The sequence below is a fragment of the Indicator indicator genome, chromosome 18, assembly GCF_027791375.1.
Source record: "Indicator indicator isolate 239-I01 chromosome 18, UM_Iind_1.1, whole genome shotgun sequence".
NCBI lineage: Eukaryota > Metazoa > Chordata > Aves > Piciformes > Indicatoridae > Indicator > Indicator indicator.
The window spans coordinates 3,982,732-3,995,709 of record NC_072027.1 but is presented as its reverse complement, the minus strand read 5'-3'; the positions used below and the strand labels follow the sequence as shown (position 1 = coordinate 3,995,709).

Here is a 12,978-nt window from a genome sequence, read left to right as displayed (position 1 = left end):
CATTATCACAAAGCTGGCTTTCACATGGACCTGAGAGGATTGCATGTGCCTTTGTGAGCTATACCAACATCCACATATCAGCACTCAATGTGGCTTTTGAGGGGTGTGTGGTCTTTAAAGAAATGGGTGAAGAAAGCTTTCTTCCCTTGTTCTTTGCCAGCAGCTTCCTGAGCTGCCTGTTTGCAGAGCTCAACCATCTCCCTGGGAAGTGACAACGGTTTCTCACACATCCCCTCTGCGGCTCCCCTCGCCTTTCCCTTTCTCTTTTGTTTATTTTTTTGTTTCTTGTTGGCCGTAGGGATGTTTACTCTTACATCTGGTTCCTTCACAGGCAGCAGAAGTGTCACAAGGCCAGAGGGGGAGTGAGCTGATAAAGAATCACAAATCATGAAGTAAGTGAGAGGCATCCTACAGAGCAAGGAGCCAGCACAGCCCAGCAGATCGCGACAGGCCACTTCCTGTGTTGACATCTAAATCCTCAGCCACATCAGTGGGAAGAGCTGAGCACCAGGATCAGCGTCTCAGCCCTGGTGAGAAGTAGGATGTAATCATGAGGGACAAACATCCCAGGCAGCCAAGACAAAACACCATGTTTTGTTGTGATCTGGGGTGTCCTTCACCCAGCATCTGCAATCAGACTGCTGGTGCCCAGAGGGCTTATCCTCAGTCCTGTTGGCTCCACCATTCACTGTCTATCCTGACATCCCCCTGAATGGGGTGAGGGTTGGTGCCCCAGCTGAATCACAAGCTGCAAAGAGCTGGACTGTTCTGCAGTGCTCAGGACAGCCCTGTATCTCATGGAGAGACTCCTCAAGGATGCCCAAATTGCAGCAGTGTGACAGCTTCACTTTTTGGCTGCTGGCTTTACCTATCAGTGCAGTTTTGATGGCCAGTCTGGTGCACAAAGTCATACAGTCTGGTTCTGCCAGGGGAGAAGATGAACCTTAAATCCTCTCGGTCACAGTGAGATGCAAGGAGAGAGGAACCAGGTTTTCATCCTCAGCAGAGAGAGGAACAGATGAGAAGAGCCCACTCCAAACAGCTTTGTTGTCTGGCTGCCTCTGGCTGGGCAGCTTCTCCAGCTGAGTTATGGTCTGTAAGGTCAAAACCCTGATGTCTGAAGAGACCATTGGATTCAAATGACCAACAACTCTGACTGTGGGTTTAGTCTAGGTCTGCTGGACAATAATCACAGCAGGGGGATCAATGTGCTGAGGGTTGCAGCTCCCAGCCCAGCATTTTTCTGCCTGTTTGGAGCCTGTTTCAGACATGCCATAGCTCTCCACAGTTTCTGGATCATTCTTTCCTCTCCCTCCCCACAAGGCAGTCCCAGATGGCAGCAGTGTTAGGACAGAAGATAGAGCAGAGAGGATTCCTCTGCCTTCCTCCACGTGTCCCTGAGGATGGGAAATACCAGCACAGTGACTGAACTACCCCACTGTGAAATGACAGGATTGAAGATTTCATTTGCAGTAGGCCACAGTGCTAGGAGGTGCACAAAGCAAGCAGGGAGATGGTATTCCTCCCTACTCTTCCCATGCTGTTAGTCCGAGAGAGCCAGAGAACTGACAAACTCATTGCATCAGTGCAGGCAGCTGCTGTGACAATGACTCTGCTGGGAAGGGTGCACTGGGAGCTGACCTGTCGCTGCAAGAGACCCCCCTGGATCTTCAACCCTGCTTGATTTCTCTGGTCTATCCCTTGGACCCAGGCTGTGCCTCAGCCCATGGGACAGCCCACTGGGGAGAGAGGGAGAGGAAGAGACCGATTTGGAAAGATAGCGAGGAGGAGGAGGAGGAGGAGGAGGAGGAGGAGGAGGAGGGAGAGGCAGTGGGAAACCCAGCCCACCCTTTGGCTTCCTCCTGCCTCCTTCTGAAACCTGCAGATTCCTCCAGCCCGCCCGAAGTGCCTGAAGTTTCCTCAGCCCTGCTGCCGGGACCGCGAGGTATGGTCGGGAGCTTCACGTTTGCCTTTGCTGTGCTGTTTTATCGCTCCTGGGGTGGGGGTCCCGACAGCTCCACTCACAGTGGGCCATGGATTGTCCCTGCCCCAGATGATGCATTTCCTGACTTCTTCTCTTTTTCCTCTTTGCAGCATCTCCTCTTCTAAACTGTTACTGTATTTTACTGTACTAACTTTAGCACTTTGCTGGCATCTGGCTGTAAAGGTTTAACTTGCCCAGATTTGTCTCTCTCCTCCCCCCCTTTCCCAACCCCCCCCCCCCCCTTTTTTTCCCCCTCTGGATTTGCAGTCGTGGGGTATTTCCTTAGCGAGATGCCTGACACCAGTGTCTGGGTGCATCAAACCTACAGGCAGAGCAAATCAGATCTAGTTACAAACCAGTCCCCAGTGACAAACCACCAGCCTGAGGTGCATTGGCAGGTGAAGTTTTACTCACCAGAGTACCTCGAGGAAGAACAAAAGAGTTGTCGACCTCATCTCAGCGTTTTTATTTGAGGCTTTTTTTTTTTTTTTTCAGTACAGCTGCTCCTATTTCTCCTAAAAGAAAAAAAAAAAAAAAAAAAAAGACACTTGGCTTTTTGTTCCCAGCAGACTTTGAAACCCTTTCAAGTCCTGCTGCCCTGGGTTTGCTTAACTCCAGCTGATCAGCTGTTAGAGAGGTGGAAGCTGCAGGAGAGGAGGAACAAAGCTCTTTTGGTTTGTTGGGATTTGGGGTTTTGTTTTAACTTTTAAGCTCTTGGGCTCAGTCAGGCACATTTTTAGGTCCATGTAGAAGAGCTGAGGGCTTGTTTCCTTTAAAGGCAGCTGCTGCCCTTCTCGTCCCGGTGATGGTGACGTGCGTGGCAGCCTAACTCTGCTCTTTTTGTCCCTCCTCTAAGAAAACTTCATTCTGCTGCATCCAGCCAAGACAAGGAAACTTAAAGAGGATGGGGGCTGAACTCCCACCCAAACCAAAAAGCAACGGTTTCAAGTTGGAGTGAAACTGGAGGCAGCAGAAAGGTTGCCAGAACCTCTGAGCCCTCAGTTACCGCCAACCTGACACAGCCCCAGAACTCAGCAAAGCTCCAGACCGACCAAAATAAATTTGTTAGGGTCGACTAGGCGAGTTTGAAGTGGATAAAAAAGGCTGCTGCGTTCTGCACAGCAGTCAAAGCCAAGCTATTGTCTGCCACATAGGCAGGAGCAGGGATGAGGGCAGCGTTGGGAGGGGGAAGAAGAGAAATAAACTTTTCAAAGCTGTTTTTTTTTTTTTTCTCCCCTCCAAGCCCCTCCTTCCACAGCTCTCTGCGCTTCCATGACTCAGCCCCAGAGGAATGTCGGCTCCCATGGAAACCTTTTCTGGGTCCTCTGGTCGGAGGGATGTTGGGGCTGTTATCGCTGGAGCAGCTGTGGCAGGGCGAGTCCAGGGAATGCTTTGAAGGTGGTTTGCATTTTTGCAGTATATTTAGCAGAGAGGTTCCTCCCCCTGTCTTCTGTGGAGCTCTGCAAGATCCACTCACTGCATCTCTCAGGAGCCAGAGGGACCACTTGCAACCAGCACAAAAGTGTTGAGGCTGCTTTTGGCACTGCCCCATGTCCAGTCTAGTCCAACCCCTGCCCAGGCTGGATGAGGCTCTGGCCAGCCTGATCTAGTGTGAGGTGTCCCTGCCCATGGCAGGGGGGTTGGAACTAGATGATCCTTGTGGTCCCTTCCAACCCTGACTGATTCTATGATTCCATGAAGAGCAAAAGCTTAGGCAGGACAGCAGAATGCTTCCAACTGGTGTCTGCAAAGGCCTTGTTGGTGAAGTGCTGCTGGCAGCCCAGGTCTCATCCAGACACTTTTCTTGGTACTGATTTAATTGTTGGCCATTATGGATGCAATTAGCAACCTGGCCAAGCTAGGAGAGCTTCAAGCCAGCTGTAGTGGTGTATAGGCTCTTGCCCTTGCCTCAGTAAGATCTAGATGATTTCTGAGTGCAGAGCTGCCCAGCTACCTGGAAGGGGAAAGGGTTAATGCAGCATTGTGCTGTCGATGTGCCCTTAGTGCCTCTGCATGGAGGACAGAGGTGGTAGGCAGATGTTCCTTCCTGTGTTTTTCACTGGGAGCGCACAAGTGGGCAAAAGCAAAGGGGAATCTGACTGCCATCTAAACCTGGCTTAGCTTTCTGAGCCTGCACACTGTGTGTGAGGGGACTGCAGAGGTGATGGGAGCCAAGCTGGCTTCTGCCCAGCCCTCTGCTCCTGCCCTGCTCCCCTGTGACCCAGTGTAGCTGTGGCACATCTGGGGAAGCCAGCAGCACTAGCAGCATGGCCTGGGCACGCAGGGACCTGCTCAGCAGGGAGCTTTGCAAGGAATCATGCAAACAACTGACTTCAAATTGAATTTTATTCCAGGAGTGGCTGTCTGAGAAGCACTCAGAGGGTCTTGTTACATAGAGAGGTCAGGGCCAGACAGCAGGGTCATGGCCCTCACACTATGTCTCTGTGGTAGCCACACTTGGTCACCCACCTGATTCTTGAAAACTGAAGCCCATGGAAGGGTTTGTAAGCAGAAGCTTCTTCTGGGCTGTCTTCACATTCACTCTGAGGTGCTGAGGCATATCAGACCCTGCAAAGCCCTGGAAGAGCAAGGAGCAAATGGAGGGTGGGTGCAGGAGCTCTTGCTGCTTGGACTGGCTGCCTCCTGCATGGCTGGACTGGGGTGCAGGTGGGGAGCTGAGACATGGGAGGGGTTTTACCCCAAAATTACCCATTCCTGCTCTCCACTGCTGGTGATGGGGCCTAGGTTAGTGATGAAGGCAGTTGGGGTTGTTCCAGTGGCCTCAGGGAGGGGCTGTGAGAGTGGCCAGGCAGAGACTCCTCCCCACGCTAACGTGGCATCCCAAAGGGCTTATGCAACCCTGGCCAGGGCCAGCGCCACATGGACCATGTTCCACCATCCACAGAGCCTCCTCTGGAGGCTGCACCCACCTGGTCCTTCTCCTCTCCCAGCCCACAAAGGCTCCCAGACTGTGCAGGAAGAGACAAGAGAGACCAACAGAACCCAGTGGCACAGACTCTGCTCCATGCATCACTGCAGGGCATTTACCCCAGCAGGAGAAACTTATGATGGTGCTACAGGACTCAGGGGAGAGTGGTAAAGACTCTACCAGAGTAGCCTGCTTGATGTTTTGGAGGTACTGAGGGTCAGCCTCAGACCTCTCTGCACTCCACAGCTCTCTTGTTAAGGACACCTCTGCAAAGTGCTGAGGGATGGCCTGGGCCATGCTGGAAAGGTGTTTGAGGGGATTTGTGGCAGCAGCAAAGCTCTGACTACACAGCAACTGAAAGCTGAAGTCCCCATTTAGGATGCAAGTGGGGAGAAGTGTTACAAAGGCAGTGCAGGCCATGAGTCCTGCAGCTGGGTGCCATAGCACCAGGCTGTCTTCTCTGACATCATGGGAGCATGAGGCCTCTCTTATTTTATACTCAGCAGCACTCTCTGCCCATGAAGTGCTGGACTGGCTTCTGTTGATGCCTTCAGGGTGTAAGTACCTGCTTGCTCAAATCTCCTTCCCTGTCCAAAATGACCTCTGATGCACCCCATTGCTCTGCCCCTCATGCTGCCCTCTGCCCTCCTTAGGGCTCTTGCAGATTTCTGCCAGGCATTCCCAGTGCAGGGAAGTCCCCTCACAGGGATGACTCCAAGCTCCTGTGGCTGTGGGATAGATGCTGAGCTCATGGAATGGCCCAGCTGCAGCTCCAAAGACCATCCTCCTCGACAGCAGAACTATGATAGGTCCCCAAAGAGGGAGACTTGCACCATGGCCAGGCTCTTCTGCCAGAGCAGCTCTGTGTGCAGGTTTTCTGAGCCATTATTTCAGGACTTTTGGCTACCAGGCATCCAAGAAAGGCCATGTGTTTGCAAAACAGGCACTGCAATGTCCTCTGTGCATGGGCTCTGCCTCCAGGAGGATGTTGTTTTTCAAATAAGTTTGTTTTCCCATTTCCAGCACAAGACATCTCTGCAGAGCTTGTTTGCTCTTTCATACTCCTTCTTCCTCCAAACACAACACTGGCAGCTCTGACTGTCTGCTGGCTTCTAGCAAGAATGTAATTCCCTGACCTCAGTTCACTGCATGCCCAGACTTTGAAATTCAGGGGGCGTGGGGGCTCGGGGAAATGATCTGAGATGGCTTTGGTCTGGGGTTGGGTTCTTCTTAATGCCAGATTCCACATGTACAGCCACTGCCCTCTCTTCCAGGCTGGGCACTGCTGTGTTTCTGCCCAGTGAGCATCACTGACCCTCAGAGCATCTTCCAAAGCAAACAAGCCCCTTGGGAGGAGCCCAAGAGGGACGGGGGGATGGCAGCAGGGGAGGAGATGGCTAGATTCACCAGTATTTTTCCAGTTCCCGCCCCCAAACCACCCCTCCAGAAGTGAAGAACCAGAGATCTCTCCTGGCAGATGCCAGGAGAGCCCTCAGCAGCCTCCAGAGCAAACAAAGGCGGAGGGGAAAGGACAGCATGTACAGAGCAGGAGAGAAGGGAGCTGCTCAGCTGCAGCCTCACCACAGCAAATGGGCCCATCCACCCCACACAGCAGCCCCTCTCCCCACAGGTCTTCAGTCCCACCATGGCAGCCATCTCTCCCATCCCATGCCCCCAGCCCTTCCACAGCCCTGGGAAGCTTCCCTCCATGCCATCACACCTGATCCCTGTTTTGCATAGGCACCCTGCTGGTGCTGGGTGAGGTGCTGAGAAGGAGGATTTCAGCCTCTGCATGGTCAAACCTTGCTAAATTCAGAAGCACAGCCCAGCCTTGGCAGCACAGCGTGAGTGTGGGTCTGTACCCAGAGAGCTGCTGTCTGTGGGGATGAAGGGAAAGGATGCACTGGGAAATTAGATATCCATCCATCCATCCAACCATCCACCCACCCATTCACCCACCCACCCATCTACCCATCCATCCACCCACCCATCCACCCACCCATCCCTCCACCCACCCATTCACCCACCCACCCATCCATCCACCCACCCATCTACCCATCCATCCATCCACCCACCCATCCACCCACCCACCCATCCATCCATCCATCCATCCATCCACCCACCCATCCATCCATCCACCCACCCATCTACCCATCCATCCCTCCACCCACCCATTCACCCACCCACCCATCTACCCATCCATCCCTCCACCCACCCATTCACCCACCCACCCATCTACCCATCCATCCCTCCACCCACCCATCCATCCATCCCTCCACCCACCCATCCATCCATCCATCCATCCACCCACCCATCTACCCATCCATCCACCCATCCACCCATCCACCCACCCATCCATCCACCCATCCACCCATCCACCCACCCAGAAGAAGACACCTTGCCCAACACTTTCCCTCCCAGCCAAGCCATCCATCCCCCCAGCTCCAGGGAGCCACTGGGCTGTGGTGCCCCAGCCATGCAGGTGGAGCAGAGGAGGAGGGCAGGCGGAAGGGAGGCAGCGGAAGCCTTGGCACAGGGACAAGTCCCCTGGCTGGCAGGAGACAAACCTCTCCAGCAGGCGGAAGGGAGCAGGCAGCCCTGGCTGGCAGGAGATGCCACCAGCATATCAAGTGGCCAGCTGAGCTCCTCTCACAGAGAGGGGCTCAATCCTGCCAAACAGGAACCAGGGGGGACAAGGACAAGGCAATTTCACCAGCTGCACTCTCCTGGCTCACATCACAGCCAGAGTTAGCTGGACTGCCAGGCTTGCTCATCCTACATTGTGCCTGCAACAGGCAAAATTGAGAGGCTGCAAAGGGCTCAGACTCCTGGAGTTTATCCCCCAGCAACACACAACCCCTTGGATCCTCAGACACAGTTTTGGGGACCCTCAACCCCTTGGATCCTCAGACACATTTTGGGGACCTTCAGGGCTGAGCAGGAAAGGGGAAAGCTATAGCAGAGACCCCAACATTTAGGGGTGCTGGGGATGGGGCACTGGTCCCTGTTATCCATAGAGATGTCTGTGTCCATGTGGGAAAGCATTTCCTAATGGATTTAAATCTCAAGTGCCCCATCTCACCCTCTCCCTGCTCTCTTTTTTTCCTCCACTTTCATTTTTCCTCTGAGACATAAAGTGGTAGAGTTTCACTGCTTGTACCTGGGGTTCATATCAGGGACTTTTAACATGAAAAACATGAGGGTTTGGTCCAAAAGACCTCCAGTGAAGGAAAAGGGAAACTGCTAGTTTCACTGCATTTTTTTTCTAAAGGTATCCAGGAAAGCAGCAGAGATCTAAACCCCTGCAGTCCCATTTTGCAAAATCAAAAGAATTTGTCTTGGGAACATGACTTGGTTTAAGGTTTTGGCTGGAAAAGCCACCCTCTGAGTCTGTAATATTGAACAGATGAGGCAGGAAGCAAAGAGAAGGAGCTCCCTTTTCTGGGTGTCTGACTGCCAGCTGTGAGCCCAGCCTTGAGCCCAGCAGCACATATTGGCCTCCTTCCTCATCCTCCTTCTTCTCTCCTTTATTCAGGGCTTGCTGAAAGATGAGGGCCTGGATTTTTTTCCTTCTCTGCCTGGCAGGCAAAGCCCTGGCAGCTCCGGTAAGTAGGGGCAACAACTGAGCCTCTTTGCTGTTGAGGTTGTGCAAGCTCTGATGGGGACCTTCTTTCACACAAGGAAAACCCTGAGGGATGAGGGGCAGCGGGGAGGAAGAAATCAGAGAGTGACCCTCCCTGCCTGTCCCAGTGGGGCACCTCCCTTGGGACAGTCCTCACTACAGACCCCAGCTCATGATCCTTTTCCCCTGCAGCAGGAGGCTCTGCCTGATGAGACAGAAGTCATTGAAGATCCCACAACAGAGGTAGGTGACTCTGCTCCTGCTTGTCACCCATCCCTTGCAGTACCCACTCTGGAAAGAGCATCTCTGAAGCATGGGAGAGCCCAGGCCATGTAGGGGTGGGGAGGACATTGGGCTGCTCTGCCCTCCAGGACCTGGGCCCAAGCGCTCTCTGCACCCCACCAGAAACACTGATCTCTTTTGCAGGAGCCTGTGGGGGCTAACCCTGTCCAGGTGGAGGTGGGAGAGTTCGAGGAACCCGCAGAGGATGTAGAGGAGATTGTTGCAGAGAGTAAGTCCCTCTTACCCTGCCCTACAGCAGAAAGAGACATCAGCCCTTACCTGGGTGGGAGAGCTTTAGCCACCCCAAGCAGTGAGGGACTTCTTGGCAAGGGCTGTTGCACGAGGATGATGCCCACCTGGCTGCACACTTAAAGCAGAAGAGGGGCATGGCCTCTTTCCAGCACTGGATTCTCTGTAACACATTTTTTACAGAAAACAAACAAACAAATAAAAGCATTGTGCTGTGTGGCTACAAAAAAGAGCCAGAAGGCTAATGTGGGCTTCTGGAAATCCTCAGGTTTCAGGTGCAGGGAGGGATGCTTGGGGTTGTCCCTGCTGAAGTCTCTGTCTTCCCTCTGTGCTGAAATGCCCCAGGCATCATGTGGGAGGTGAGGATGGGGCAAGATCTGACTTTACTCCCTGCCCTCTCCCAGACCCCTGCCAGAACCACCACTGCAAGCATGGCAAGGTGTGCGAGGTGGATGACAACAACTCACCCATGTGTGTGTGCCAGGACCCCTCCAGCTGCCCAGCCACCGCCGGTGTCTTCGAGAAGGTGAGGGCAGGAGCTGCCTTATGGACTGGAGCAGGGAGGGACCCCACATGGGACCTTTCCAGAGATGATGAAGGAGACAATCAGAGTCAGGGTGGCAGGTCCCCATCTGGCCTTGGCCAGTAGCAACCAAGAAACCATTGTCCACCCCAGGAAACAAGTTGATCATCTCACTTGGAGGATCTCCCTGATGACTCCCCACAAGCTTCATTGCCTCTCATGCAGCATCTCCCTATCCTGTGCAGGTCTGTGGCACTGACAACAAGACCTACGACTCTTCCTGCCATTTCTTTGCCACCAAGTGCACCTTGGAGGGAACCAAGAAGGGACACAAGCTGCACCTGGACTACATTGGGCCTTGCAAATGTAAGTGGAGCCATTGCCTTAGACAAAGCAGGCTGAGGCGGGAGGGCACTGGTTCTGTGTCCCGGGTCTGGGAGTACGTATCAGATGCTGCTCTGACTACTATGAATGGCTTCCAGTCATCCCTGCCTGCCTGGACACAGAACTGACAGAGTTCCCCCTGCGCATGAGGGACTGGCTGAAGAACGTGCTGATCACCCTGTATGAGCGTGATGAGGACAACAACCTGCTGACTGAGAAGCAGAAGCTCAAGGTGAGGGGTTGGGGAGTGAGCCTCAGAGCTCACCCCACCAACAGAACCCAGCACACACAGGGAGCCCATCCAGAGTGACCTGTGGGCAGTCCATGTAGTTCTCCTCCTGGGATCCCCCTGTTTCCCTGCTGACAAGGTCTCCCTGGCCTCTCCCACCACAGGTGAAGAAGATCCACGAGAACGAGAAGCGCCTGGAGGCTGGTGACCACACCGTGGAGCTGCTGGCCCGTGACTTTGAGAAGAACTACAACATGTACATCTTCCCTGTGCACTGGCAGTTTGGGCAGCTGGACCAGCACCCCATTGATGGGTGAGTGTCAGCAGAGCAGGACAGGGGCTCCTGCCAGGACCCATTCCTGCCCGAGGACCAGGGTGATGTGGCAGCAGTAGGTGTCGAGGTCGGAGATGTGACACAAGTGTGTGGCTGGTGGCAGAGACACAGACAAAGGCCTGTGGAGGGACAATCCCTGCACACATCTCTGTCAGGGATGGGGCAGGCCAGGAAGGGAGAGAGGCAGTTTTGCCTTCCACAAACAGCTCTTCTGCAGAAAGAGGGTCCACCCTCTGTCCCAGCTGCTTCCATCTCCTTTGGGTGTGAAGGTGAAGTTTCTTCTGTCTTCTCAGATGGAGTCCCCTAAAATATCTTAGTCCAAAGGCCCTGGGATAACTTCAGCAGCTGAAAGAGCAGCTGATGGCTTAGCTGTAAACCAGACCCATAGCTGACAGCTATTTTGTGACTAGCACAGCAGGTTGCAAAAGCAGTCACCAGTCCATGACCTTCACAACACTGAGTGGTGGCCACTGGGAGGGTACTGGGACAGCAATCAAACCAGACAGAGAGCTGGGGCTCTCTAGCCCTGCCCTGGCTGCCACAGCCAGCAGAACATCTCTGCTGCCACGGGGGGGCGGCTGGATGGCAGCACACTGACCATGGGGTCACCTCGGCAGGTACCTGTCCCACACCGAGCTGGCCCCGCTCCGTGCCCCTCTCATCCCCATGGAGCACTGCACCACTCGCTTCTTTGAGGCTTGTGACCTGGACAACGACAAGTACATCGCCCTGGAGGAGTGGGCCAGCTGCTTCGGCATCAAGGAGCGTAAGTACTGAGGGGGGAGGGCACAGGGCTGCAGGGGACACCGACAAGCACCCCACCCCCCAGAGCCCCTGCTCGGGATGCAGCTGGTCCTGGGGAGGGAAAAGCAGCAGAGAGCAGGGAAGGGGGATTGCAGAAGCAGTGGGACCCTGACAGCATCCAGCTCTTAACCTCGTCTCTCTCTTTTCCTTCCACAGAGGACATAGACAAGGATCTCGTGATCTAAACCCTCAGCTTCCTTCTCTGCTGCCAACTTTGTCCTGTTTTACCCTTCCCACTTCCTCTGGGTTTTAAGCCGCTTTTGTTTGGTTTGTTGTTGTTTCTTTTTTTTTCCCCTGGGAACAAGGTGCTAATATAGACATAAACATATGTAGCAACGGTGCTAAGAGAAATAACAGCCCTCCTTCATAGCCTGATCTATCACCACTAGATTACTCAGCTCAGCTGTTTCCACACACCCTCACCAGCCCCTTTCTCTCTCCACCTGCCTTTACCATTGCCTGCCCCTGCCCCTGTCCTAGATATCAGCTCCATCTCCGTAGCCACTCTTGGATCTTCTCCTAACTTCTCACTAACAGCACATTCTTGGACACAATCAGCACAGATGCAAAGACCTCTCAGCTGATCCACCAGCCCCACTCACAGAGCACCAGCAAGGAGGGATGGCAGAGCCAGAGGGATGTAGGAGGATTGAGCTTTTCGAGCAGGGCAGCTCTGGGTGACGTTGCAATCAGTGGTGGACAGAGGAGGTCAAGAAAGACACAGACTGGCAGGATTTCGTTTTCCTTCTTTTGCCTTCCCAGGGCTTGAATTTAACAACTGTTGGGCCAAAAAAGAGGAAAAAAAAATATAAAAAATAATACTAATAAAAGGGTTAATCGAGCAAACAGATAGGAAAGCGCACAAGGAGTGAAGCAAATAAAGTGAAATGCATCTCACCTTGTAAAAACCCCTCACAAAATAAAGGTATGAAAGTGCTACGTGCTTTGCCATGACTCAGTGACCCTACTGCTGTTGTGTTTTCTGTGCTGCAAAGGGAGATGGAGTGCAGCTGCCTGCCTCCCCCAGGGCACCCGTGGCTGACTTTGCTGTTGCCACTCTGCTCAGATAAAGCTCTTGGCTCTCCCCAAATCACCATGCCCTTGAGCACTTCCCACCCCTGCCTTGCTCCTGCTTAAATTCTAGCCCTGCCCTCCCAGGGAAGCAGTATCAAGCTTTGAAGGGATGTTTCTGTCACAAAGAGCTGTGCTTGCTTCATGCTCGAGGGAAAGGCTGTAATTTTTTTTTTCCTGTTGTGGATTTGGGTGTTTAAGGGATGGGCAGGAGGGAAGAGAGAAGGTATTTGGATTTTGCTTTATAGAGAACAAAAGGATGGTTTAAGTCTCACAGGCTGAGAATTCTTTTTTTCTTTTATTTTTCTTTTTTTTTTTATTTTTTAACCTCTGAACGTTCCCTTTGCCTTATATTATTAAATTCCTGCCACAGTGTGAGCAACCTGATGAGTCCCTGTAATAAAAAAGTACTGATTTGAAACACTGACAATCAATAAGCTCACAAGGTTCCTGTGTTTCATCCCCTCCCAATGAGGGGATGCATACGCATTGCCAACCCCATGCAGGGGTGTGACACAGGCACCCCAGCCCCAAAGAAAGGTCTAGATCATGGTAAGCTGAGGTGCT

General features: G+C 53.1%; 1 protein-coding gene across 2 annotated transcripts; it reads left to right on the top strand.

Moving 5' to 3' along the window:
- The first annotated feature begins 8,460 nt into the window (after window positions 1-8,460).
- On the top strand, window positions 8,461-11,550 carry SPARC (secreted protein acidic and cysteine rich). 2 transcript variants are annotated; one of them, XM_054389059.1, is made up of 9 exons: window positions 8,461-8,518; window positions 8,728-8,778; window positions 8,962-9,046; window positions 9,471-9,592; window positions 9,835-9,955; window positions 10,072-10,205; window positions 10,367-10,515; window positions 11,154-11,302; window positions 11,497-11,550. In XM_054389059.1, the coding sequence occupies exons 1-9, from the start codon at window positions 8,462-8,464 to the stop codon at window positions 11,523-11,525; spliced, it is 897 nt and encodes a 298-aa protein (XP_054245034.1). In that variant the 5' UTR covers window position 8,461; the 3' UTR covers window positions 11,526-11,550. The 2 variants fall into 2 exon arrangements, with proteins under 2 accessions (XP_054245034.1, XP_054245035.1); XM_054389060.1 differs by having other exon boundaries at window positions 8,728-8,790; window positions 8,965-9,046.
- The last annotated feature ends 1,428 nt before the right edge of the window (window positions 11,551-12,978 follow it).

What these genes read in the sequence shown, in the direction of transcription:
- SPARC (XM_054389060.1), top strand. Translation starts at nt 8,462, where the DNA reads ATGAGGGCCTGGATTTTTTTCCTTCTCTGCCTGGCAGGCAAAGCCCTG. An exon ending in AGAGGAGATTGTTGCAGAGA is followed by an intron (nt 9,047 to 9,470) that starts GTAAGTCCCTCT and finishes GCCCTCTCCCAG; the next exon opens with ACCCCTGCCAGAACCACCAC. An exon ending in CTGCTTCGGCATCAAGGAGC is followed by an intron (nt 11,303 to 11,496) that starts GTAAGTACTGAG and finishes TTCCTTCCACAG; the next exon opens with AGGACATAGACAAGGATCTC.